This window comes from Cyprinus carpio, chromosome B18 (genome assembly GCF_018340385.1).
Source record: "Cyprinus carpio isolate SPL01 chromosome B18, ASM1834038v1, whole genome shotgun sequence".
NCBI lineage: Eukaryota > Metazoa > Chordata > Actinopteri > Cypriniformes > Cyprinidae > Cyprinus > Cyprinus carpio.
In genome coordinates, this window is record NC_056614.1 from 13,603,977 (window position 1) to 13,630,264 (window position 26,288).

Consider the following 26,288-nt stretch of genomic DNA (forward strand, 5'->3'; position numbering starts at 1 on the left):
TGTTGCCCTCACAGTGTGCATATTGTGTAACATTCGTGGTTTTTAAATGTAATTGTTGCATTAAACTTGTGCACTCACATTTTGAGTGAAAATAAGTTTCCTTTTAAGTATTTTTTAGTCTTTAACTCCAATATCTACATATATTTTTTTGTTCAGTAGATCACCAACAGTACCTACATTAGTAGTTATAGCTCATATACAAGCAGCATAGAAAGGGAAAGCTAATAACACAGCAGAGAATCCTCAGTTTTTGCAATACCTAGCTTCTTATGTAGGACTTGTATACGCAAATAAAACATCTCAAATAGAGCATTTTTAACAACAGTGTATTAGCATACGGTTCAAATGTTTTCAAAAAAAAAAAAAAAAACTGTTACCAAATAGCATTTAATGCAACACATCTTTATTGAAATTCTTGAAGCAATATCACTTTACAAATTGTGACTCTTAATGTACCAAAAGAAACATTTTAGAACCAAAACAAATTAGTGTGAACGGAAAAGTGGGGCAGCAAGAGAAGTCCCAATTTTGGACCATTTGTGGCAGGTATGGGTTTTATTTCAAACAAAAAAAATAAAATAAATTAAGTCTTTCAAGTTCACAGGTATCTGTTAGAAACACAGGGTAGGTTTAAAATCTTGACACTGGGTTTTCAGCTCGCTTTCTGAATCATTGAACCATTTTCTCCATTTAAAAATATTAGGGTAGATGTCCGATCAATTCCATGAAGGTGAGAGAAGAATGGGGGCAGCTAGGACATATGCACTTCAGTATTTCAATGTTCACTGTGGTCCAGATGTAAGCACAGTTCACAAGGTTTAAGACCGCATAGCTGGAGCACTTCCTCGAGAGACCCCTCGAGGCCCTTGGCCAGCACCACGTTTATAGTTCTGTTGGTAGCCATCCTGTGGAGAGACAAATACAAGGATTAAAGACGACGACTGACTAATGTCATACTGTCTCAAATAGTATTCTGAAGATGTGTTGAGTGAGACTAATGCTCAAACGATCAAGAGAAACTTAAAGTATCAAAAGCTGAACTTACCCGCTGATAGCCGCTGTTGGAATAGTCCCGAGGCGCACTGAATTGGGTTTGTCCATATCCAGAGTTTGCAGAGTTGGAGAAATGTGGGCGATAACCATCATATCCCCCTGAAACAAACAAAACCTCCAATGAATAGCCATCAATAGCCAAGTTTTCGTTCAGTTTCTGTGCCGTTTTATAGACAGAATATGCATAAAGAAATAAATTTTTAAAAAAAACTGCAAGAAAATTGCTGTCTACAGCCTGTTTCCATCCAACTGGCCTTTTACCAATAAAATGGTCATCACAACGTCATCCCTAAAAAAAAAACTAACCACGAATTGGCGCATAAGTTTTGGTGTATCGCAAAAAAAAAAAAAAAAAAAAAAAAAAAAAAAGCTAAATATATCTTTCTAAATAATAAATTAACAAATGAAAGAAACAAAAACTGTGCAACAATCAACAGCCTAAATGCAAAATTTAATCTCTTTTGTGACGCATTCGAGAAAGTGGCATCCTGTTTCCTTTATATTACAAAAGCACAATATAAATTTTTATTGTGAAAGTACACAAAGGAATATTTAGAATAGTTCTGAATAGGGTTGGGTGATGTCTACCAAACTGGCATGGGACGATGTCTACAGTGAAACATCGTGATGGACGATGACATCGGGGGGGCGGGGTTAGGGGGTGTGCCCAAAGCGTGAATCCGTGTGCAGAAAGGCACAGAAAACAAATAACGTGTTCTACGGAGCCACTAAAGCAGGGTTCCTTAATTAGTTTTCACAAGATAATTATTCAGATGTCTTCCTCCAGTTGTCGGTTTTATTCAAACAATTATGAACATTTCTGCATTTAGATACAGAAGAACTTTGCCTGTTGAATATTAAAAACAAACGAACCAACAAAAAATCTGATCTCCATGTCTGCCATACAAATCAACTGTTCCTGCTCATCTCCAGACTGGATCTCTTCTCCCCACTTTCCCTAATATAAGATTCCATTATTAGATCTGTCAGCATTAATATTTTTATACCTACATTTTTTGAGGGGGATCAAACTGTTACACCACATGTCCAAACCAGACGTGACACGACGCTATAAAGTCTAAAAAGTAGAAAGTATCTTTTTCATCTATTTTTTTTCCTAACCACCCATGACAGCGACACGTGACAATAAGCTACAAGGAATTATATTTTAGAAATGTTTATTTTTTTCGGCGACGTCGCGTCAGGAACATACAAAATATGACAGTGATAGTCTCAGGTAATGATTATGTGCTTTATTCAATGTTAAAAGTGTCTAATGTGAGTTTAAATATTATTTTGCATGATCTTTATAGCCATAGTGAAAGCAACAATAGATATTTTACCTCAGATCTTGAAAATAAATTTGGCTAAAGCAAACTTACGTTAAAACCGTGAACCAACATCCATAAAGATGGTATCCCTCACTCTCTCAAACTGTTCAGTCCATTCACATTTGAATCATCTATTTTCATTGTCCACTTTTCTTTACTTCACACTTGCCATGTTTTTTTCTGTCACATCGTATATCTACTGGGCACGACAAAGCATTGCAAATCATTTGAACGTTGTGTCAGCATATCATAAAGAGAATGAGTCAGCAGGGTTTTTTTGTCGGGGATTTGTCATGCTGCGTCGCATCCAGTGAAGACAGCATCACTGATTATAATAAGTTCTATTGTATTTTTTTTGCGACACGCCACTCATGTCCGGTGTAGACACAACGTAAGTTAATGTCACTTTCTGATGCTGCGTTTGAATTTTCGTGCCGCATTATTTGAAATTAGCACTAGCCAAACATTAAGCGGATTAAGGATTTTATCGATAACGATAATTAGACAATATTTTGCTGAGTGTGTTATTGTGCTGATACTGTATCTTAAGGACTACCCTGGACAGCTGACTCCTGAATTTGATATTCTTTATTCTGTGTGGTTAGTTCACAGCAGTAATAGAAATTAATAATTTCCATCAAGTTTTATGTTTTTCTTTGTTTTTTTTTACCTTTAAGCCACTTTTTCGAAAAGTGTGCACCATCTTTTGAGTCAGATTCTTGCATTTGGGTTGTTACCAGGCAAGTTAACTCAGTATCAACAAAATGTATTTTTGCAATGCAGAGGAAACACAGGAGCTGCATTAGAAGTGTCATTAAGATGCATTTACACGGTTTAATGTAGCTCAGAGGGACATGGACTACTTTAACCTGCAGTTACAAATGTATGAATAATGTTTTGATATTTTAAATCTAAAATATTGAAAACTGATGTTTGAAATTATTTAAAAAATGAAAATGTACCTTAAATGTGAAATTAAAACCGCCAGTAGATGGCAGAAAGTCACTGTTAATAAGTGAGTTATTGGGATTGAACCAAATCATTTAAACATTTGATTCATTCAGGAACAAAACAGTGTCCTGTTGCACTGAGACACAAAACAGCATTGTGGCTGTTTGAAATATTTTTTGTTGGAGAAGAGCAAAAATGAAAATATGGTGCCTAAAACATAAGTGTCTTAATATTAACTACTTGTTTACTGAACAGTTATATAAAATCAATATCAAATTTGTAATCATGCTTGCTTTGAGAGAGAGAGTGTGTTTTTTTGTGAGAGGGAGAAGGTTGGAGAGAGAGAGAGAGAGAGAGAGAGAGAGAGAGAGAGAGAGAGAGAGAGAGAGAGAGAGAGAGAGAGAAAAAAGGCACTCTTCGAGTGATATTAACTATATGAAAATGTAAACATTTTCTGCCCCATCACATAAATTGTGATCATTCTAAATGCATTTTAATAGCCTGTGTAACACCCCTATGTTTAGATTTTTATAATCATTATCTTCTTATGGATCCACCAGTTCACATTTAAAACTCTGCATGTTTGCAGGGTAAAAACATGGGTTGATTTTCACATTGTTCTGAACTCTGAACAAAACAACAGGCTTATTGAAAATGCTCATTCATTCTCTGCCAGCAGATAGAGTGTTTGGTAGAAATATAACCTTCCCCAGTAACGGCAGAACACAAAGCAGCGCAGCACCAGACTTGGAACGTGCAGCGCTCGTGTTTATTCAATGAAGTCATAACGTTAGCCTTTTGAAGTTTAATTGTCACATTCAGCCATATCGCAATTCTGGTCTTTTAATTTAACTAAATTTAAGACTTAAGACCCCGCGTAAACCCTGCCATGTCTTCACCAGACGCGACAGTTGCCGCACCGTTCGTTTCCACTTTTATAAGAAAAAAAAAAAAAAAAAAAGAAAAAAAAAAAAAGTGATCGTGCCGGAGCCTCACATTAAATATTTTATCAATAAATGGCATTTCCATCAGCTATATCGGTAAAACCTTTGAAGCACTAAATATTTTTTGGCAAAAAATCCTTGGATGGAAACCTGGCTAATGACTTTAATGATCTTCTAATGAAAATCACTGTATACGACTACTACAAACACAATATTGTTCTGTACCTCTGAAACCATTGGATGGTCCTCTGTAGCCATTGATCATACCACGCGAGTTACGAGGACCTCCACGAGAAATCCCTCTGCTGTTGTAGAAGGACTGAGCCTGGCGGCTGAACCCATTGCCCTGGCCACCTGACTGCTGGGACATGGGCTGGGGGCCAGTGGAGTTAGGGAGTGACTGGTCTTGAGAATGGAAGGCACCAACTACTGTTAAACACAGGGATAAAACAGCTGAATTAAACATGTTTTTGCTGTAGTAGTAGTAATAGTAGTCAAATATCCAATCAGTCAGTCAAACATGATTATGCATGTATGAATATGTATTTCGAAGGGATAACAAAAAAAATATTTATATTATTAATATTTTAATAGCTTACAAATGGCATTATACAGGCTGCCGGGAATAGTCAAAAGTTTATATTATTGGCTCCACAGCTGCTTGCTTCCATGAGCCACATGTTGAGAAGTGCTGATTATATACAGGATTATATTGTAGGTATTAAAATTTGATTGAGGGATTCTGAAGATTTTCCTCACCAGATTGGAGCTGCTCTGGCGGCATGTCTGCTTGCTCCACAGGGTGCTGTGTCTGGCTATTAAAACCCTGGCTGTAGCTATTCTGGTATTGGCTGGCCTGCTTCATTGAGTCTGGATCATTAGCTGGTGGGACAGGCGCATTAAGGTTGAACACCTGTCAGGAAGAACAGAAAGAGGGTGAGTGAACGTAATATTAGGCAATAGAATGTCCAACACACAAAGTTTGGTAACTAAAAGGAACACTTCATACTCATGAGAATTCTCTTTACACACCCTCATTCCATCCCAGATATAGACTTTCTTCATAAAAACATTGATAAATAGAAAAATAATCCATATATGAGAGTACATATAATAAAAGTGTCTGGGATTTTGATGGGACTTTAATAGAAGTGTCTGGGGAGTTGATGCTTCAAAAACCATAAAATGATGATGAATCAATGTCTTCTTGAAGCAAAATGATAGGTGTATTCATATATATATATATATATATATATATATATATATATATATAAAAATGTAACAACAACAACAAAAAAAAAAAACAGTAATACCAAACAACTGTAATATGAGCTAATGTCTGTTGTGTGACACTCACACAAGAAGTGACACAGAATAACAGATGGCTGTCAGTTCTTGAATGTGTTTCACAACGTGCTGATGTTTGTCAAGCACAAACTCAAACATTAGTTGGCCCATTAGGAGGAGGGGTGTCAAACTCAGTTCCTGAAGGGCCGCAGCAATGCAGAGTTTAATTCCAAAGTTGTTGTTTTTTTTGTCTCTGATGTACTTCAAAGCCTGACTGTCTGAACTGTACTCACCACATCTTCGACACAGCCTGCACGTGAGGCGTCTTCTTGCTTTATGGCGGATCGCAGACTTAAGTGCATTACCACCTCCTATCTCTCAAATGGACCATTGACACTCCCAATTGAGATTGTAGATAGAGTGTCAATGGTATATTTGAGAGATAGGAGGCGGTAATGCACTTAAGTCTGCGATCCGCCGTAAAGCAAGAAGATGCCTCACCATGCTGTGTCGAGGACCGCTCAGTACAGTTCAGACTGTTCAGGCATTGCAGTGAAATTAAGGTGTTAAGGTAAGTTATAGGTATAGTTAAGTTTTTTGTACTGTTTGGTTTCTTTTTTGTATTTTTAGTTTTTTGTTTTTTTCAAGCTGCAGGGTTTAATTTGGTTTTGTTTGTGTTTGTTTAGTTTTATTGTCTGTTTTAGCCGTGATTCCCATTCACATCCATTATAAGACTGACAGACTGCAACAGTGTGTGTTAAAAATCTTTGTGTTCTACTGAAGAAACAAAGTCACCTACATCTTTGATGCCCTGGGGGTAAGCAGATAAACATCAAATTTTCATTTTTGGGTGCACTATCCCTTTAATTAGTTTTTTTATTCTGGCATGTTACCGTTTGCATGGACTGGAATGGGGCTGCATTGACATTGATGCCACTGCTGTGCAAGGGTTTGGACCCGGGCTGGATCACTTGGGTCTGGGAGGCAGGAGGGAGCACTGTTGATGGAGGAGGCTGCTCTGTCAAGGGCATGGAGGCCTACAGAGGACAAGCAATGTTTTTGATTGCTGAAAATTACTTGATGCACATTTTTTTTTTCAGTGAACATTTGTTTACATTAGAAAGCTCATATTCTAGCTACACAGTAATAAATAATTTGGAGAACTCACTGAATTCATGAAACGAATGGGCGCTTGATAACTTGCCTGAATAGGATCAATGGAGTCTGTCTGTGGTTGGGGATCAGCTGCGTGAGAAGACTGGTATATTGGAGGTGGTGTGGAGAAGGTTTCTGGTGATGGAGAGGCCATGGGGATCTGCAGACAAAGTAAATTCACACTCTTATCTTTACACAAATAAAAAGAAGTCAATACTCTCATCTTTCTTTTCCAGACAGTTCAGCAAACTCATTTCCATCCAGAAGAACTTGGCTACACTCACTTGTGCGTGTTCAGGCTGAACTCCAACAGCAGGAGGCTGGGCGAGAAGAGACTCTGGGTGAGCTGCAGGTTGAGAAACCAAAGCCCGACAAGTTTGATTTAGTTAGATTTAAAATGCGCAACCCATAAAGCTAACTGAATGACCATGTGGTGGAAATGTGAACATACCTGGTGGACACACCATCGGTGGCATCTCCATACTAGGGACCGGTTTCATAGGTTGTGCCGATACAATAGCCGGATCAAGAGACTGTCCATCAAAATCAAGCATGGAGTCCTGGAAACAAAAAGAGCATTTAGCATGCATACAAAGATTTGCTAAATAATACAAAAATACAAAATATAAAAAAAAAAAAAAACCACCTGCATGAAGTTGTATGGTCCCTGCATCTGTGCCATGAGATCCTGAACCACCTGCTGTCTAACCACAGGGTCTGAAGGGGGTGTTGGAGTTACTGTGGTCAGAGGATGGGGCTCTGGGACGACAGGGGTGGGGGCGGTCTGAACCGGCTGCATGGAGTTAACCACCTGTAACAGATCCAATTGGCTTTAGACATTTGGAGTCAAAAAGGCTGAGAACCACTGATAGTGCTTCCCCATTCATTAACTAGACTGTGGCAGTCTGCCAGAGTTTCATAATAAACCAAAGATATATTTATACTTATAACAAAGTTCTTTAACGTTGTGTTTCACGCCATTGCTTTGGCAAGTATCCGTCAGATAAATTAAAACCGAAAGCATTATATAGGACTTATCAAGCCTGTTGCTGCTTGTTTCAAAGTGAAGCGCGCAGATTGCGCAGCACACATGATCAACTCGTGATCCGGTGTTTTCCACGTCTCAGAGCGGCTTCGTTCACAGTAAATGCAGTGAACTCCGTAATTGAATGTGCCAAGTTTAGCGCGTTTGGGAATGCAACGCCCACCAGTTCTGCATAATTTGCATAATTTTCAACTGGAAAATGTTTACTAATTTAATAAAATACTGTAATGTTTGTAAACCTGTTTTCACAGAAGCTGGAGTTTTCCACCAAAATAAAAGCTCAAGGGTTTATCTCTTGCAAGCATGGCCTAAAATATACAGAGGCACAGAGAAAATACTGCACAGGCACACCAAGCTCACTGTTTGGAAGAAAAATATAAATATTGGGGTGGGGGTTTATATGAATGTAATTCTGAAGGGAACTGACTTCACAAAAGTTTCTATGGCATTTTTCCCCATAAGCGCCCCCTGCTGTCAGAGAGTGAATTTGCGTTCTCATTCAGCCTGTTTTTGTTTCATGCAGGTTTTATCTTTGTTTGTATCGGGATTAAAATGCAGTGGTTGGTTCTAATTTCAAATGGCTTTTTTTATTAAATACGTTTAGTTGTTGTAGTAGTAGCACCTGCCCGTTTTTTTTACAGAAACAGTTTCATGGCAAGGAAAAATATTTATGACTGGTAAATGTTCAAGTCACCAGCCACTGGCAGATGTGGAAGTTAGTTTTAGGCCCTAAATTGATGGCAGCTTACCTCAATCTCTGCACTCCATTCCTCTCTTTGTTCCTTATCGCCAGTACTGTACGTGCTCTCCAAAACAAACTGCCTATTTACAAATTGAAAGAAAGATAACAAAAGGTCAAGAAAAGTATCGGGAATCAAGAGGAAATTCAGCTTAAACTTTTTGTCTTTACCCCAAGCAAGATCATACAATTATAGGGCTCATGCACATTCACTATGTCCCTGAAGACAACTTGTGTAAAATGTTCTGCACCAAAAACAGCTGCATTTTACTTTTCAAAACCAGTTTGTCTATCCTAAACCCTGGTTTATTCTTGCCGAAACCATGAGAGTATGCTGCATTTGCAAACCAGTGTTACCTTAGTATCTCTACTAAATTACTATTCCTCTATTATAGTTATTCATATTTTGAATTTGTTTTTATATTTTGAGTTGTCATTTTAATTGTAGTTGAGGTTTTCATATTATTTGTGCATTATTTTTATAAGTTGTTATATATATATATATATATATATATATATATATATATATATATATATATATATATGTGGAAGTCGTGACATTTGCCAAGTATGGTAACCCATACTCGGAATTGGTGCTCTGCATTTAACCCATCCAAGTGCACACACACAGCAGTGAGAAGTGAACACACACCCGGCGCAGTGGGCAGCTATATCCAGCGCCAGGGGAGCAAGTGGGGGTTCAGTGCCTTGCTCAAGGGCACTTCAGTCATGGGTACACTCCCCACCCACCTACAGGATACAGTACCTGGTGCAATAAACATTTTTATTTTGCTGGCATGAATGGTAGTCAGACAAAACCAAACGCAAATATGGTTTGATTTCCTTTCTTCTCTGTGAAAGGAAACAAAGTTGCACAGTGTGTACTGTGCAAACGGTGATATTTCTGCTTTTTTTTTTTTTTAATAAGCAAGCGCCACCTACTATCAGAGGGTGAATTTGCATTTTCATTTAGCTAGGCAGCTTTTTTCTGCTTTGGTCCGAACAGACGAAAAAATAAATAAAAATAAACCACATGTGAAAATTCGATTGAATTTTTGCATTTTTTGTGTTGTGTAGTTTCAGTAAATGCATTTTTTTTTGGGATTGGGGAGGAAGAATATTGCACATTTTCATAGTGCAGTGAACTATGTCAAAAGTCACTCAAATGTGACACCTTAAGCTTGCATATTACAAAGTGCATTTAACTAACTTGCCTTACCTCTGTCACCTCAATTGGAATGGGTTCTGCATACGCTTCTGTCATTTCACCCTCTGTTAGGAGACATCAAAGTCAGTTTTCAGAAACCAGCCTGTATTGCAGCAGTTTCAGAATGAGTCACTTGATTGAGCAATGTGAAATGAGAAGTGTTTTACCCGTGTCTGGAGGGTGCTCCTCTGCTTCAGACACTTCCACTGCAGCTGTCTGCTCCTCCTCCTCCTCCTCCTCCTCCGTGCAAACTCCGTTCTGATGACACTGCATTCTATCAAAGTAGCCGCTCTGCAAAACCCGCTCCAACGTCTCATTCAGTGCTTTATCTGAAAGACAAGCATTTACACTCATATTCATATGTTTAGGATCAGTAAGATATACATTTTTTTAAAGAAATCTTGTGCTCACCAAGGATGCATTAATTTGATCAAAAATCCAGTAAAATATTACAATTTAAAATAACTTTCATTTTAATAAATTTTAAAAGTGTAATTTGTTCCTGTGATGCAAAACTGAATTACAAGATCCATCAAAAATCTTATGTATGTTGATGGTGCTCAAGAAAAATATATTAATGTTAAAAACAGCCATGTTGCTTAATGCTTTTTTTTATTTCTTTGGAAACCATAATACATTATTTTCAGGATCGTCTTTAAAAAAATTAATCTTTTGTAACAAGTGTTTTTACTGTCGGTTTTGATCACTTTATTGCATCCACACAGAATAAAAAGTAACTTATTACAAATGAAAACTGATTTAAAAACAAAATACTGAAAAGCTTAAATGACTGAGGACCATCATACTGCCAGCCCAGCTGGTGCATAGCAAATGAATTTATTTATATGCCATGAGCCACATGATCTGCCAAGGAATACCACTGAAGAAAAGTGCTAGAAGCTTTCTAAGGCAGGGCTACTGTAGGGGATAGATAATTTTAACTAGCTTAAAAATATCAAATAAGTAATCCAGTGACTATATTAGCAGTGTTTTAATATGCCTTTTAACATGCCGCTAGCATCAAGACTGCTTTATGTGTCAAACTTAGGCAAGAATTTAAATTTGACCTATGGATTGCCCTCATTGATCTTTCACAGTCAGTGTCTTTGGAGTTTCCCCAAGCACACCGCTGCAGGATCACACTGTGATACAGAAGACGGGAAACATGGATGTCAGCACATGCATCATGGCTGAATGCTGCAGAATATGCTACCTTTGCCTATTATCCATGTCTTACTTTAGTAAACCTTTGGTAAAAACTGAAGAATGATTCGGAACAATTTATGCAACATTCTACAATCACCAAGTTAAGATAGATATATAGAGATATACACTGCTCAAAGAAAATAAAGGGAACACTTAAACAACACAATGTAACTCCAAGTCAATCACACTTCTGTGAAATCAAACTGCCCACTTAGGAAGCAACACTGATTGACAATCAATTTCACATGCTGTTGTGCAAATGGAATAGACAACAGGTGGAAATTATAGGCAATTAGCAAGACCCCCCCAATAAAGGAGTGGTTCTGTAGGTGGTGACCACAGACCACTTCTCAGTTCCTATACTTTCTGGCTGAAGTTTTGGTCGCTTTTGAATGCTGGCGGTGCTTTCACTCTAGTGGTAGCATGAGACGGAGTCTACAACCCACACAAGTGGCTCAGGTAGTGCAGCTTATCCAGGATGGCACATCAATGTGAGCTGTGGCAAGAAGGTTTGCTGAGCATGGAGGCGCTACCAGGAGACAGGCCAGTACATCAGGAGAGGTGGAGGAGGCTGTAGGAGGGCAACAACCCAGCAGCAGGACCGCTACCTCCGCCTTTGTGCAGGGAGGAACAGGAGGAGCTCTGCCAGAGCCCTGCAAAATTACCTCCAGCAGGCCACAAATGTGCATGTGTCTGCTCAAACGGTCAGAAACAGACTCCATGATGGTGGTATGAGGGCCCGACGTCCACAGGTGGGGGTTGTGCTTACAGCCCAACACCGGGCAGGACGTTTGGTATTTGCCAGAGAACACCAAGATTGGCAAATTCACCACTGGCGCCCTGTGCTCTTCACAGATGAAAGCAGGTTCACACTGAGCACATGTGACAGAGTCTTGAGACGCCTTGGAGAACGTTTTGCTGCCTGCAACATCCTCCAGCATGACCGGTTTGGCAGTGGGTCAGTAATGGTGTGGGGTGGCATTTCTTTGGAGGGCCACACAGCTCGCCAGAGGTAGCCTGACTGCCATTAGGTACCGAGATGAGATCCTCAGACCCCTTGTGAGACCATATGCCGGTGCGGTTACTAGACCTCATGTGGCTGGAGTGTGTCAGCAGTTCCTGCAAGACGAAGGCATTGATGCTATGGACTGGCCTGCCCGTTCCCCAGACCTGAATCCAATTGAGCACATCTGGGACATCATGCCTTGCTCCATCCACCAACGTCACGTTGCACCACAGACTGTCCAGGAGTTGGCGGATGCTTTAGTCCAGGTCTGGGAGGAGATCCCTCAGGAGACCATCCGGCACCTCATCAGGAGCATGCCCAGGTGTTGTAGGGAGGTCATACAGGCACATGGAGGCCACACACACTACTGAGCCCCATTTTGACTTGATTTAAAGGACACTACATCAAAGTTGGATCAGTCTGTAGTGTGTTTTTTCCACTTCAATTTTGAGTGTGACTCCAAATCCAGACCTCCATGGGTTAATAAATTTGATTTTCATTGATAATTTTTGTGTGATTTTGCTATCAGCACATTCAACTATGTAAAGAATAAGGCATTTAATAAGACCATTTCTTTCATTCAGATCTAGGATGTGTTGCTTAAGTGTTCCCTTTATTTTTTTTGAGCAGTGTATATACAAGCATGTGTATATATAAAAACACATGTGAAAGCTTTCAAAACATTACGAGATTTTTCCTGAAATGCAAGTAAAAATCTTGTACCAACATGCACAAAAATATATTTTGTCCTTGAGGAAATAGTTTCCAGGAGAGCTGGATACTTGTTTATATTTAGCAAGGAAAAAAGAAAACCGATGAATAATTTTACCCTTTAAAAACTAAAAAAAATCTGACACCACAAAAATCCATTAATAATTTCACTTTAAACATCCTACACATAGATGTTATGAGCTATCAGACCCTAAAAAGAAGATTAAAAAGTCCATTTGACATACATGTTGTTCCTGCTACAGGCTTGTCCTTCCCTTCTAATAGCTCCCATAAGTGCTGTGATGCTTCTTGATACTGGTCAGTTAACCTGTGTGAGAAAAGCATCCCATTATGAACATATAACCAAAAAGATAAGCAAACTCACTTTGTAACTTAACCAAACATGCAAACACATAATATAATACATTTATTATATTAGACAATTTCAAACAATCTGCACTCAATCCATATGGATCTCTTTTATAATGTCTATGAATTTCTTCAAGCATCAAACTTTTGGAAACATTGACTTACAATGGAGGGACAGAAACCTCTCCCGTTTCATTAAAAAAAATATTCATTTGTGTTTCAAAGATCAACTTAAATCCTTTTCGTTTAAAATTGTTAGGTTGAGTAATTGACCATTTTTATTTCAAGTGAAGTAACCCTTTAAACTTTAAAATCTTCCTGGATGCACACCGTCAAATTGACAATAAATAATTAAGCAAAGTTACAAAGACACTGTCAAACTGAACATGCTCTGCCAATGCCGAGACCTCAAACTGTCTGAAATTTATTCTCTGAGAGATCCAAATGTATCTAAAACTCTTAATTCAGAGAGTTACAGAAGGACATCAATTCTTCGGTTTGTTTACAGTATAGTTATCATTTGCAAGCAATTTCGAAATGGAGAAAAGTAGTGTGCATTGGGATGACCGTAAACTTCACCTGATGTTTTGGTCACGTTCAGGCCCCACAAGCTTGTAAAACTCATCCAGGGAAGTAAGCTCGCTCTCGGTAAGCAGCGAAGGTCCGCCGGCTCCTTGAAGTAGCTCTTGCCGCACACTTTCATCCCCAAGTCGGTCCAGAAGGAACTGCAGCTCCAGAACCCGTTTCAGCCTTTTCTGTTCCACCTCTTCACGCTGGAGTTGCTCACGACGTGCTGCTTTCTTAACGCTCTTCTGGATCTACCCGAAACAATAGATGCAGGAGAGAGATTCTCACTTATGTATAACCCTTCCAGTGAATTTCAGTAGTAGATCTCCACACATTCACAGAAAAAAATAAACTGTAGGTCCTCAGGCTATGGAAGAGAGTAAATCAAATTTTCATGTACTCACTTCTTGACCCAATGCCAAAAAGCTCTTGTGCAGTTCCCGTGCAAACTCAAGGTTATGGATTATCTCCTGGTACTTAGACAGGGCTTCCTGGATTGATTTAGAAAAAGGAAATATTTCAGAAATCTGAAACAATTAACAGGCAACAAATATATGGAGAGTTTACCCACCAGCTGGTCCTGGTTGAGACGTTCCCCTTTGAGGTTTCTGGCCTGATAGTCATCAAGCTTGCTCTGCAAGACGACAAGTGACAAAAAAAAAAAAATAGAAATAAATTTGGAAAATAAACAAGCTGTGTAATAAAATGACAGTACAATGTAGAAGTAATCTCACAGGTGTATGTATTCATTTCCCCATCTCAAACTCCAGCTGAATTCATCACAAGAACAAATGACAGAGATAAAGCATACAATCAGGCCATTCAAAATAAACTGTCGCACTTAATTGTATGCAAGAATACAAATGAGCAAGCATACATCTTTAAAAATTCTGGGGTCAGTAAGGTTTTATGTTTTTGAAAGAAGTCATCCTTCGGCATATCATGACCCTTCAGAAACAATTGTAAAATCAAGATGTTCTGCTTAATATTTTTAGAAAACAGTTAAACTTTTAATGATTCTTTTAATAGAAAGTTTAAAATGGCATTTATTTCTTATAACATTATCCATGTTTTTCAATGTCACAGTTTTACGCATCCTTGACTGAACTGAAAGACAAAAACCTTTGAAGAACACTGTATATGATATTTGCAATTATGAAACTAATTTCCCATTCAAAGTGGATCAAGATTGAGAACTTTGTTCCAGAAAGCTCCAGCATGTGGTTGAGTTATGTAGAGATTATCCCATTTCACAAAGTTGGTAAGAGATGGGGCAAGTTCACTTTCCACAAATGCATAATGTTGGAATCAGACAAAAATCATGACTCAGATTGTCATTCTGCTTAAGATCCACTTTTGTGTTAAACGGTTTGAAACGTGAGGGGGGAGTCAGTAACTATTTTATTTTATTTCCCTAGTGAATTATCCCATTAACGAAATATAACACTTCATTTTCGACACACAATCATTAAGCCAATAAATAAACCAATTTAAAAGCAATGTGCTGAACTGTCACCAAGTTAAAAGTCTCTCCTGCGGAGCTCAGAAACCTGCAGGATCCAAAGGCGCTTACCGTGTGTCCTGAGGACACACCTGCCTCTGACACGGTTACCTCGACAAGACAAGCCCGAGACAATCCAAAACATTAACAAAATTATTTAAAATCTCTCTCTCTATTTTTCTTATGCGCCGGTAGTTTCCCCATTTTTAGCACGCTGAACCTGTTTTGGGACGCCATCTTAGCTTTATCTCCATGTGCGCGCGAAACAAACAGAGATCGTAGAAACTGACAAAAATGTCAAGAAATAACGTTGAGTCATATCGCGGATTATATAGAGAAGGTAAACAAGTAACCATGTAACACAATTGTCAAGAGAAATCGAATAACGTCAAAAGTTGACCGGCTAGCATGTGCTAAAACTACAAACGCTAGCCGGTTAGCATTGATGATACAAAGAACAGTTAAAAGGGCACAATAATATGAGCGATAAGCGATTTGCCTTTAACTCGCATTTAAGATGTTAATTCATACACCATGACATAACTGCATATAAATACAGCAATGGTTTTATATACGTTTAATAGGCCTGGTTGTCTGCGTTAGAGAAGGTTTCTCTACGGTTAAAATATTCGATCAAACTTAACAACACGTTTATGACATTGACATATTAAACCCATTCATTGTCCATTTACCAATAAGTCACACCAGATCATAGGATGATGTGCAATTACTCAAACAGTCGAAATAATTCGTCAGATTGTGTAAAATAAGTAACGGAGAACAAAAGACACGAGTGATGTGGGTTAGAGGAATAAACTCTGAGCACGCGGGACCACAAATACATAGTTTATCCATCATTTTCTGTTAATATTAGTTACGCTTAAGTTGACATGTTACAGAGAGAAACCAGTACCTTTTTCTTCTCCATATTGCGCACTTTCTTTTCAAGAAGCACCAGCACCTGCTTCAGGGCCTCTGACGGAGCTCCAGTCAGCTGGCTGCTGGCTGTGATTGGGTTCATTGATCCGGGAGCAGATCCCAAGTCTGGGCTGGCAGACTTCACAGTCCTGGTGCCATTGGTTGCCGAGGGCATCTAATCAAGGATAAAGGATAAAAAGTTTTAATATCAGAATAGAAAAAAAAGGAATAAAATAGTAAAATGATGAAACCAGCATTTGTAACGTTACATGTTGCTGTGATCGATGATGGTTTCATTTTCGATCATATCTCATCCACTTACTCTTTCAATCAGATCAGCCAAATCTTTCAGTTGTGATACCAAGATATTAACTTAATCATACATGTTCAAATAATAAGGTAGTCAAATAACTATTATATAACGAAATTATACAGACGAGATTTTGTCTGATAGTAGCACATTTTCAGCTGGACGCGACAGGGACGTATTATGAATAAAATCCTGTCCACGTCTATATTTCTTAAATAATTCAAATTCTAAAATTAATAAAGATATTTCAAAAGGCTAGAAGTAGACTGCAACATTCCAAAACACTGTCATAGCAACCCATTGTCCTCATATTACACTGAAACTGTGTCCAAATCATCACAAGATCCGGACTATATAACGTTCACGTCTGTGATTGGGATTCAAATATGTGCTCACCTTTATGCGCAATAATATGTCCACAAGGGGAAAAAAAGTAATCGTCTGGAGTCAAATTAGCCGAAGCGTTGATTGTGTTGCTTTTATTTTCTCTTCCAATTTACTATGGGATCCGCCCCGCCGGCCTCACCGACAACTGAGAGCGAGCGAACGGCGAGGAACAGGTTTATAATGAGGAAGGGCCCCGTTGAGAGGCGACCAGGATTATGCCTGTGCTTTACTGACATTTATATGCAGGTTATCGTTACGTTTACTTCTTGTCCGATGAAAATACAACTTTAAAAACATAAAGATAATTTATGAAACGCATAGGAAAGAGGCACGAAGATGGCAGAGAATAATAAGGTTTTAGTCAGTTGCAAAACAGGCATACAATGACTCCCTCATCTGGATTTGTCACTGAGCGAGTGCGAAAACGAACAGGCTGGCTTTATATAAATATTGATAAAGGAAAATAACCAGAGGACTGAAAATGTTAGATTTAGTATTTTGTTTTAGGACTGTATTTCACTGATAGGGCTTTCTCTTTTTTCAATATCATGCCAAATGACGATTATATCATGCTAAACTACCCATTCCCTATTCGGCAGTTCTTAACTTTTTTATTATTATTGTTTATTTTTCGGTTAAAATATAAGGTTTTAAACGACGAAACAAGTGCTTACAACGTTACATCGTTATTTAATGTAGTTATTTTATGTAAATCAAACTATGGTCCAGCAGATGGCACCAGATAGATGGAAGTGAATGCATGCAGCCAACTCGAACTTTCTTTCCACCCGCCGCCTTAAAAGGAATAATAGAAAAAAAAACTGCAAAAATAAAATATGTACAAGCATAAATAAATAAGTGCATGCAATAAAATGATTACAAAAAATTGCTAATTAATACTTAATAATTCACTTTTTTTTATTTATTTGTAACAGGTTGACTACATTATGTAATAGCATTTTAAGGCTATTTATTTGTGCCAAATAAATTATATTCTCCTATTGCATATGTGTATCTTTTTAAGCTTATGAATCATTTATACCTTACAAGAGGTATTGCAAAAAGTATATAAAAATAAAGCATATTTTTGCTTTCTTCTTTCTTTAAAACTCATTGAAAAACCATGTGAATGCAGTTGCATGAGGTTTTGTTTGGCAAATACAGGAAGCAGTTAACATGGTTGCTCTGCTCTTTGATAGCACTGTTCTATTGAAAGGGTGTTTTCTTTCAGGAATAATACTGATTAGAGGAAGATCTCATGGGAGAGTGAAGCTCTCTTTCAAGGAGTGACTCATTTCCGCTCTCTGTTGTGTTTAGTAACAGCAGCAGCGGTCCTCAACCTAAACATTTAAAGTCCATTGATATATCTATCAGTGTCACAAACAGATGATCACTGATCATCTGAAGTTTACAATCAGCAAATCTCGAACTTGTAGTCACAAAAATGTTTTTACTTAGTCCAAATAATGGTGTTCACACATGCTTCTCAAAATTGAGCCAACAATAGTTAAAGCTGAGATTAGGCAGGAAGCATAGCCTGGCTATTGCTGTTTCAGAGTATGAGCTATCAGAGGGTCAACAACACATCCAGGCTCTCTCCTTACAGGAAATACGCCTTACTGTGATTACTCAGCTTGTGATGGAGCTCTTCTCCAGTATGCTAAAGGCAGCCTGGGCCGTAATTAAAACAGAGCATGTCAAACACATCCAGTAAGAGGATATGTTTTTTTTCAAGGCATGGCAAATGATCAGTCAGTCCAATGGCATTTCCTATTAGGGCTGGGCTTTCAATAAATCATAGCCTATACTCTTGCAGAGCCAAAATAATAAGAGAATGATCTCACTCAGAGTATATGCAGTTTCAGTGGCTGTTTTTAAATCCTAAATCCTAAACATGTACTTTATGCAACAACCATTTACTGTAAACCTTTGCGTTCATTCTGATATGAATGTTACAGTTAAACTATTGAAAGTAACCATTGACCTCCATAGTATTTCCCCCCCATACCATGGAAGTCATTGGCTACTGTCAACTGTTTGGTTACTAACATTCTTTAAAATATCGGTAACATTTTACTTTGTTTAATGCATTATAAAAGTATTTTTAATGCATTAATTATTCCTTGTAATGCACTTTATAATGTATTGTACAATCTCATGAATAATTGTAAGCACAGTTAATATGTTATAACATTTATCAATTAATTGTTATGCTTTTTAAATTCAGTTATAATTATTTCCGACATGATATAATGTATTACAACGCACATTATGAATAACTATATCCTTTAGTAGCGTTAGACATAGACTTTAAGTACAGTGTTACCAAAATATCTTCTTTTGTGCTCAGCAAAGGAAAGAACACACAGGTTTGGAACAACATGAGGGTGAGTAAATGATGACAGAATTAGCATTTTGGGTGAACTATATCTATTATGTCCATTATTAACCATTTTTGAGCTTCGACCTTTATGCCTGTAACATTCAACCATTAATCAAATTACTGCGGTAGGTGTAAAGTAAAGCATGTTTTATGAGTTATTCCTTTTTAAAATGCTGAGTAAATGATTTTTTTTTTTCCATATCACAATTTTACACTATTATGCTATTTTGATGTAAGTGAAAAATACATTTAGGCCATTAGATTTCATGCCATAAAACATACAATTTGGGGCGAATTGGCTGATATGAAATTAAAATGATTGCTTTTTGTCAACTGTTTTTGGATTTTAGATAGAAAGTTTAGCTTGTGTTCAATTTATTTCGGTTCCGTGCTAAATTTAGTTCAGTTTCTACAGAAACTATAGTAGAAGTCAGTTTTGCTGAAATCCATTCCTTAGACAAAAAATATATTTGATTTGCACAATATTTTGTCTTGCTGTGGATCTCAGATTTTCATGTCAATGTTTTCAATGTTTTTTTGTTTTGTTTTGTTTTTTGCACATAAGAAATATTGCATACATGAAACACATCATTTTTAGAAAATACTTTATAACATTTCTACCATACAGAGATGTCGCAAGCCATGTTGATATGTTTACTACATCCCTAACCATTTATGAAGGAAACCCACCCCGACTTAAGAAAGCTTTTCCTGCCAAGTAGATGAGTTGACAGTCAGTGGTTTCCGAGGCACTGTCTCAAAAGCCCTTCTCCTATCAAGGGGGGCCATCTGGAGATATCCAACCAATCAGAGTCCAGCAGGGTGATCAAGTGAAACGAGTAGGAAGTCAGCATGGCTCATACCACCCCCTGCCAAGGTTCATCTGTGCTCATTTCCTGTATATCCTCTGGGTTTGCTGTGTCCAATCCACAGGAAACAGTGGACGCCTTATGCAGACAGTTTAACAGCTATTAAAAAACAAACTGTCGAAGCAAACAAGTAAATGTTTTAGTTATGTTATCTTCTGCATTCTTGGAAAATCAGTTTTGCTAAAGATCTTACACTATAACTCTATACGTATATAAATAAGAACACACACACACACATACTTAAGATTTTTCAATGTTTGTGAGTTTATAAATGGAATTTATCAATGTTGGAAACAATGTTTGCTGCTTTATATTTTTGTGGAAACTGTGTTCCATTTTTTTTTTTTTTTTGGGATTCTCTGATTAATAGAAAGTTCAATAAGGAGCATTAATTTGAAACAGAAATCTTTTGTAACATTATAAATGTCATAACTATGATATTTGATCAATTTGATGCATCCTTGCTAAATAAAATGGATATTGTTTTATTTTTTCTGCCATTTATTAAAAACATTTTGTTTTGCATGGTTTTCGCAAAAATAGTAATATTTATATGATATTTCATACATTTTGCTTATTAAATTTAATAAAAAAAAAACGAAAATAAAAATGATCCCTACTCTCAACTGAACTTTACATTTGATGCATTTTTTTTTTTTTTTTTTTGTTAGTTATAAGTCAGAATAGTAAAATTACAGCTGAATGGCGATCATTGACCTCACAGGGTTAGGGACAGATTGGCACAGTCAACATTTGGCTGAGATGCTGCCACTGAAGACCCCTACTAGCACTGATGATGTTTGGGAACCATTCAGTGTCCCAACAGTGTTGTGCAGGGTGTTTTATCTCCTGGCCCAGTACTGCTGCTGACACTACCCGAGCTACTCTGGCAGGAGATAAGAGGAGTTTTCCCCAACGACATCAAGCTGAGATGAGTGTGAGGAGATAAATCAGGAGAAAACGGTTCGAAAAAGCCATTTGCTGTGTTTGTTAGCTACACTGAAATTACAGATGAATGTGTTTTCATATGATTATGCCTTTAACAATACATAAACATTGTGAATTAGGGCATGGGTTTTTGATCTTCTAGATGCCACGGACCCCCATGATTATCCTCATGCGAGGGACCCCCATCATAAAATTTTAAAGTTAATTTTTTTTGTATGATGTTCAATTTAGACTGTTTAAAGTAAATATTATAAATATGTGTTAAATGTTGTTTAGAAAATATTAAATATTAAAATATAGGTTGTATTACTAAGTTTTACTGATAGTATACGTTTTTTGTTTTAATTAATTAATTAATTAATTATCTTTTATAATTCATTCATAATCTATTTTGTTATTTATTTCATCCCTTTATTTATAACACATTTTTATTTTTTAACCATTGATTTTATTTTTATAAAATGTTTATTTTAATCACATTTTATTTGTTTGTTTTCATTTTATTTTTTATGTTTCACTGTTTTTCTCTTAATATTTCCACAGGCCCCCAGCACTCTCTTGTGGCCCCCCAGTTTGAACCCCCTGGCTTGGGGTATTTTTGAAAGGCAGTTGTTGCAGGGGCTCATACTCAGAATCTTTTGAAAGTTTACATCACTATTGCCTATAGGACAAAATTATTATTAATAATATTTTTTACAGTCATGAGTTGAGGAGCCCAGGTCCCACTTGCAATATTGCAGCTGTGTCCTTGACCTTGGCTTGTCCCTGTGTTTTCATAAACATGAACGCATTAATTATATGTGTTTGCAGCTTTTTCCTCAATCTCTTTCATGTGTGAATGACAGGTATTTGATAAGGAGCCTGTCTGTTTGAGCTCGTGACCCCTCCAGTCACGAGACGACGGCTTTATAATTGACTGGTGACTGGCGGCATGCAGGAGCGCTATTTCCTCTCATTGTCGAGCGGTCGTGAGCAGGAAGTCGGAAAAGAAAGCAGAAACTGAGGGGGCAGGGCCATTTAAAAATACCTGCTACCCTACAATAACGGGACCACAGACAGTAGCCCTACGGGACAGTGCTGTGGAGACTCGCAGCACAAAATGCAGCACAGAGGACAATCCACGCTTGACGCAAACGCAGTTGCGCTGGAGTAATTAACAACGCGTCATCACGTATTAGGCTACTCAGAAACACAGCATTGAATGCGTGGAGACAGAAATCTAAAGCAAAGAAGCTACGTTGGATGCACTTGGGATTTAACGAACATATAATGTGTGCTATAGGTTGTAGATATTTAGTGCACTAAGAAGGCAGCAAAGCAGGTGCATCTCTGAAGGCAGTTCATTGAGCGGGACGTTGATGGTCCTTCAGTTGATGGTCTTTCTTTCACTGGAAGTGCGCATATCAAATGTACTACTGAATTATTCCTGAATAATATTTAATATGGCATCTACAATTGAACGGAAAACACTGGAAACAAATGAGTAAGTAAGACATATTGTTTGGGCTTTCAGTTGTTTAGGATATTGTTGTTGTTAGTATAGACAACAAGTACAACCAAAATAGTGCAATAGTCTATATTATGTAGCCTATTGGTTATAACAATGTTTGCGCTTAGTTTAAAAATGTAAATCACAGTACAATTTTGCCAATATTAGTGATCAGACGATTATACATTTGTAATAACCAAATTTGGACCAATTTAAAGTCGCATTAACTAGTATGATCGCGTTTTTACGAGTTAAACGCATGAAGGATAGGCCTAGCCAACTCTATGCATTAATACTCCAATGAAACACTACCTTTTCAAAAAGTGGATTAAACAGCTCTAGTCATGTGACTATGAAAAAAAAATGACTGTTTACATGAAATCAAAACAGGCTGAACTTTTGCTTATACTTAACAATGAGGTATAGAATAATAAATGTAAAAAAATTGGTCACATATGTTAACTAGTGGGAATAAATGGGCTAATTTAAGTATGCGTGCAGTGACCCAAAGCGCCTCATTTGCCTACTGCACTTAACACTTTTCTCCCTTGGGATCACGTGGCAGTAGTTACATCTTTAGCAAGCATTTATTTATAAATCAAATGTAGGTATATCTAGAAGAAAAAAAAAGTAGTAGCGCATCTGATTGCCAATTTTATCCGTATGGATCACACATAACCTTAACATGCCATAATAAGTCTTATAGTGTTTTCAATACAAGACGCACTAGTGCCATCTGGTGTTCATAATGGCGTATCGCATGTTTGAATGTGAACGCTAATCCACAGGGAGCCCGTGGACGAGGTGCTCCAGATGCCGCCGTCGCTGCTGACCTGTGGCGGCTGTCAGCAGAGCATCGGGGACCGCTTCTTCCTCAAGGCCATAGAGCAGTACTGGCACGAGGACTGCCTGAGCTGTGACCTCTGCGGCTGCCGCTTAGGGGAGGTGGGCCGCAGGCTTTACTACAAACTTGGCAGGAAGCTGTGCAGGAGAGACTACCTCAGGTAAGACTGGCAGGCCTGGATTGAATTTTTCATTCTTTAATTAACCCTGTGAAGCCTGACATGTGTAATTATAATCTTTAAAAAATAAAATGGAACCGTTTTTAACTCTAGTTTTAAAGTCTAGTACGTGTTTCAAATATGTGTTTTATTTTTATTACGTATCATATTAAATATGTGCATCATGCTTTTATGGCTCACGTAGTATGATATTGGACCCCATACTTTTAAGAAGAAAAACGTTAGTATGTTTCAAATATTTTCAATATTTTTATGGCTCATATAGTACGATATTGGAACATATAGGCCTACTCTAGGAGAAAAAAAAACCTCAGTATCATTCAGAGATGCAAACTGAGCAAAGTATGCAATTAAGTGCAGATGCTGATATTCATATTGCCAAAATGATGAAATTCTGATTGTAATGTAAGCTTGTCATGTAAATGATCTTTATAAGAGTATGACAGATTTCTTACATTAAATGCAAACAATTTTATTGTGGCAGGCAAATAAAACACAGTGCTATACAATAATGATGACTGAGGTATTGATACTCAGATTTTAACATGATTTTTCAAAAAAAAAAAAAAGAAACAATGAATGGATAAACAAGTACACCTAAGTTGCTTCAGTCGAGTAAGGGTTCAAACTGAAATACTATTAACAGAAAATTAGGGCTGCAAAACAAAAATAAAATTAAAAATAAAAGTTTATGTTTACATACTATATGTGTGTGTACTGTGTATGTTTATTGTGTGTATATATATAAATACGTATACATACATGTATATATTAAGGAGAAATATGTTAGATTTACATATAAAATATTTATATATAAGTAGCACGGGTATATTTGTAGCAATAGCCAAAAATACACTGCATGGGTCAAAATGATAAATTTTTCTTTTATGCCAAAAATCATTAGGATATTAAGTAAAAATCATGTTCCATGAAGATATTTTATAAATTCCCTACCGTAAATATATCAAAACTTAATTTTTGATTAGTAATATGCATTGCTAAGGACTTCATTTGAATAACTTTAAAGGCAATTTTCTCTGTTTTCTTTTTTTTTTTTTTTTTTTGCACCCTCAGATTCCAGATTTTCAAATAGTTGTATCTCAGCCAAATATTATCCTATCCTTACAAACCATACATCAATGGAAAGCTTCAACTTATTCAGCTTTCAGACGACATATAAATCTCAATTTAAAAAAAATGACCCTTATGACTTGTTTTGATGTGCAGGGTCACAAATATGATACAGTAGGCTTTATAGTTCAGCTGTATTATTGGCAAATCACAATTTACATGTAATAAGTAAGTAAATGGATAAACATGTATTGCATGCATATGTCTGTAAAATAAATATTCTTGTGAAGCATCTAATGTGCTTAAGACGTTTGCACATTACTATAAAATCATTTATTAAAATCAGGTGGTTGTCTACCAAAATCTTCTTTCAAGTGCAAATATATTTCTGTTTCCTTCTCTGCAGACTGTTTGGCCAGGACGGGCTCTGCGCTTCCTGTGAAAAGAGGATCCGGGCTTTTGAAATGACCATGCGTGTCCGTGACAAAGTCTATCACCTCGAGTGCTTCAAATGCGCTGCCTGTCAGAAACACTTCTGCGTTGGAGATCGCTATCTGCTCATCAATTCGGACATTGTGTGTGAGCAGGACATTTTTGAGTGGACCAAAATTAATGGTAGCATACTGTAGTATAGTGTTCTACTAAAGTCCTAAGTGAAACGTAACATCCTGCCAACATTCGCAACAAACCCTTTACTAAAAAAAATAATTATCTTTCTGGCTCCAGGAGCCACCGCCATGGACATGTTATAAACTTTCATCTCATATTTTTGAAAAAAATTGCCACCAGCAACATACACTTGTTTTTTTTTTATTGGTGTATTTTTAAATAACAGCGTAAATACAGTTTGTAATGCATTGCAATAAAAGCTGATTCCCTTTGCTACTTTCACAGTAAGTTAGATTTGGAATATAGTGTTATTTGTTTTGAAGTAACATAATTGCCATAAAATGTTAAAACATCTTTCTTAGAGCCTGAATAAAAAAATGACTTGTATACTCAAGCTTTTCTTCCTCACAGGAGAGAGACTGACTTGCTGTACCAATAATATATTACAAGACAGCAATAAATTACTTATAACAAATACAGTAACACTTTAGATTAGAGAACAAATATTCATTATTAATAGTTAGTAAAGTAGTTGTAAAGTTTAGGTATGGTGTATATATAGTGTATATATATATATATATATATATATATATATATATATACACTGTAAAATATGGTCATGCAGAATAAGGCACTAATATGTGCCTAATAAGTACTATTAAGCAGCCAATATACTAGTAATATGCAGGCTGATTAATAGTTGCTGCAACTAGTTAATAGTGAGAATTTGTCCTAAAATAAAGTGTTACCATAAGTGCTATTTAAATGCATACTGCACACAATAATGTACAGTAGTGTGCAAAAGTTTGGGGTTGTTAGAGTTTTAATGTATGTAAAAAAGATTCTTATTCACTTTTTATTTGATTAAAAATTATAAAGAGTTTTCTGTTTTATTCTATTTTAATGTTTTAAAATTTTAATTTGTTTCTGTGACGTAAGCAGCCATTATTTCAGTCTTCAGTGTCACATGATCTTTCAGAGTAGGCCTACAAACTGAGAAACAAGAACAACTGTCAGATACAATCTAATAACAGCCAGATTAAGGTCTGATGCTATAAAGAAAAAGTTCTAATTTCTCCAGTCATGTAGCTTAATTCAAAAGACTTGAAGGATATCCATAAACAAATCCATAAACAAAAACAAGCAAGTGAGAAAAAAAATCACATATAATGTACACCATATTGTCCTTAATATTCATACCCTTCTGGGG

The 26,288-nt window shown here is 37.0% G+C and overlaps 2 protein-coding genes across 4 annotated transcripts; one reads left to right on the forward strand and one right to left on the reverse strand.

Moving 5' to 3' along the window:
• Window positions 1-386: 386 nt before the first annotated feature.
• Window positions 387-16,852, reverse strand: LOC109109071 (caprin-1-like). Of its 3 annotated transcripts, none has more exons than XM_042743920.1 (18): window positions 16,697-16,852; window positions 15,986-16,165; window positions 14,143-14,205; window positions 13,976-14,062; window positions 13,584-13,822; window positions 12,881-12,963; window positions 9,880-10,041; window positions 9,725-9,777; window positions 8,516-8,599; window positions 7,368-7,532; window positions 7,173-7,281; window positions 7,006-7,067; window positions 6,771-6,881; window positions 6,460-6,603; window positions 5,039-5,192; window positions 4,505-4,705; window positions 1,046-1,152; window positions 387-905 (listed from the first exon to the last, which is right to left on the reverse strand). In XM_042743920.1, exons 2-18 carry the CDS (start codon window positions 16,163-16,165, stop codon window positions 819-821), a joined length of 2,091 nt encoding a protein of 696 aa, XP_042599854.1. In that variant the 5' UTR covers window positions 16,697-16,852; the 3' UTR covers window positions 387-818. The 3 variants fall into 3 exon arrangements, with proteins under 3 accessions (XP_042599854.1, XP_018977736.2, XP_042599853.1); XM_019122191.2 differs by having other exon boundaries at window positions 4,505-4,708; XM_042743919.1 differs by lacking the exon at window positions 16,697-16,852 and adding an exon at window positions 16,313-16,463 and having other exon boundaries at window positions 4,505-4,708.
• A 4,889-nt stretch (window positions 16,853-21,741) lies between these two features.
• On the forward strand, window positions 21,742-25,467 carry LOC109083258 (rhombotin-2). The gene is made up of 3 exons (XM_019098070.2): window positions 21,742-22,370; window positions 23,165-23,380; window positions 24,876-25,467. Exons 1-3 carry the CDS (start codon window positions 22,330-22,332, stop codon window positions 25,096-25,098), a joined length of 480 nt encoding a protein of 159 aa, XP_018953615.1. The 5' UTR covers window positions 21,742-22,329; the 3' UTR covers window positions 25,099-25,467.
• The last annotated feature ends 821 nt before the right edge of the window (window positions 25,468-26,288 follow it).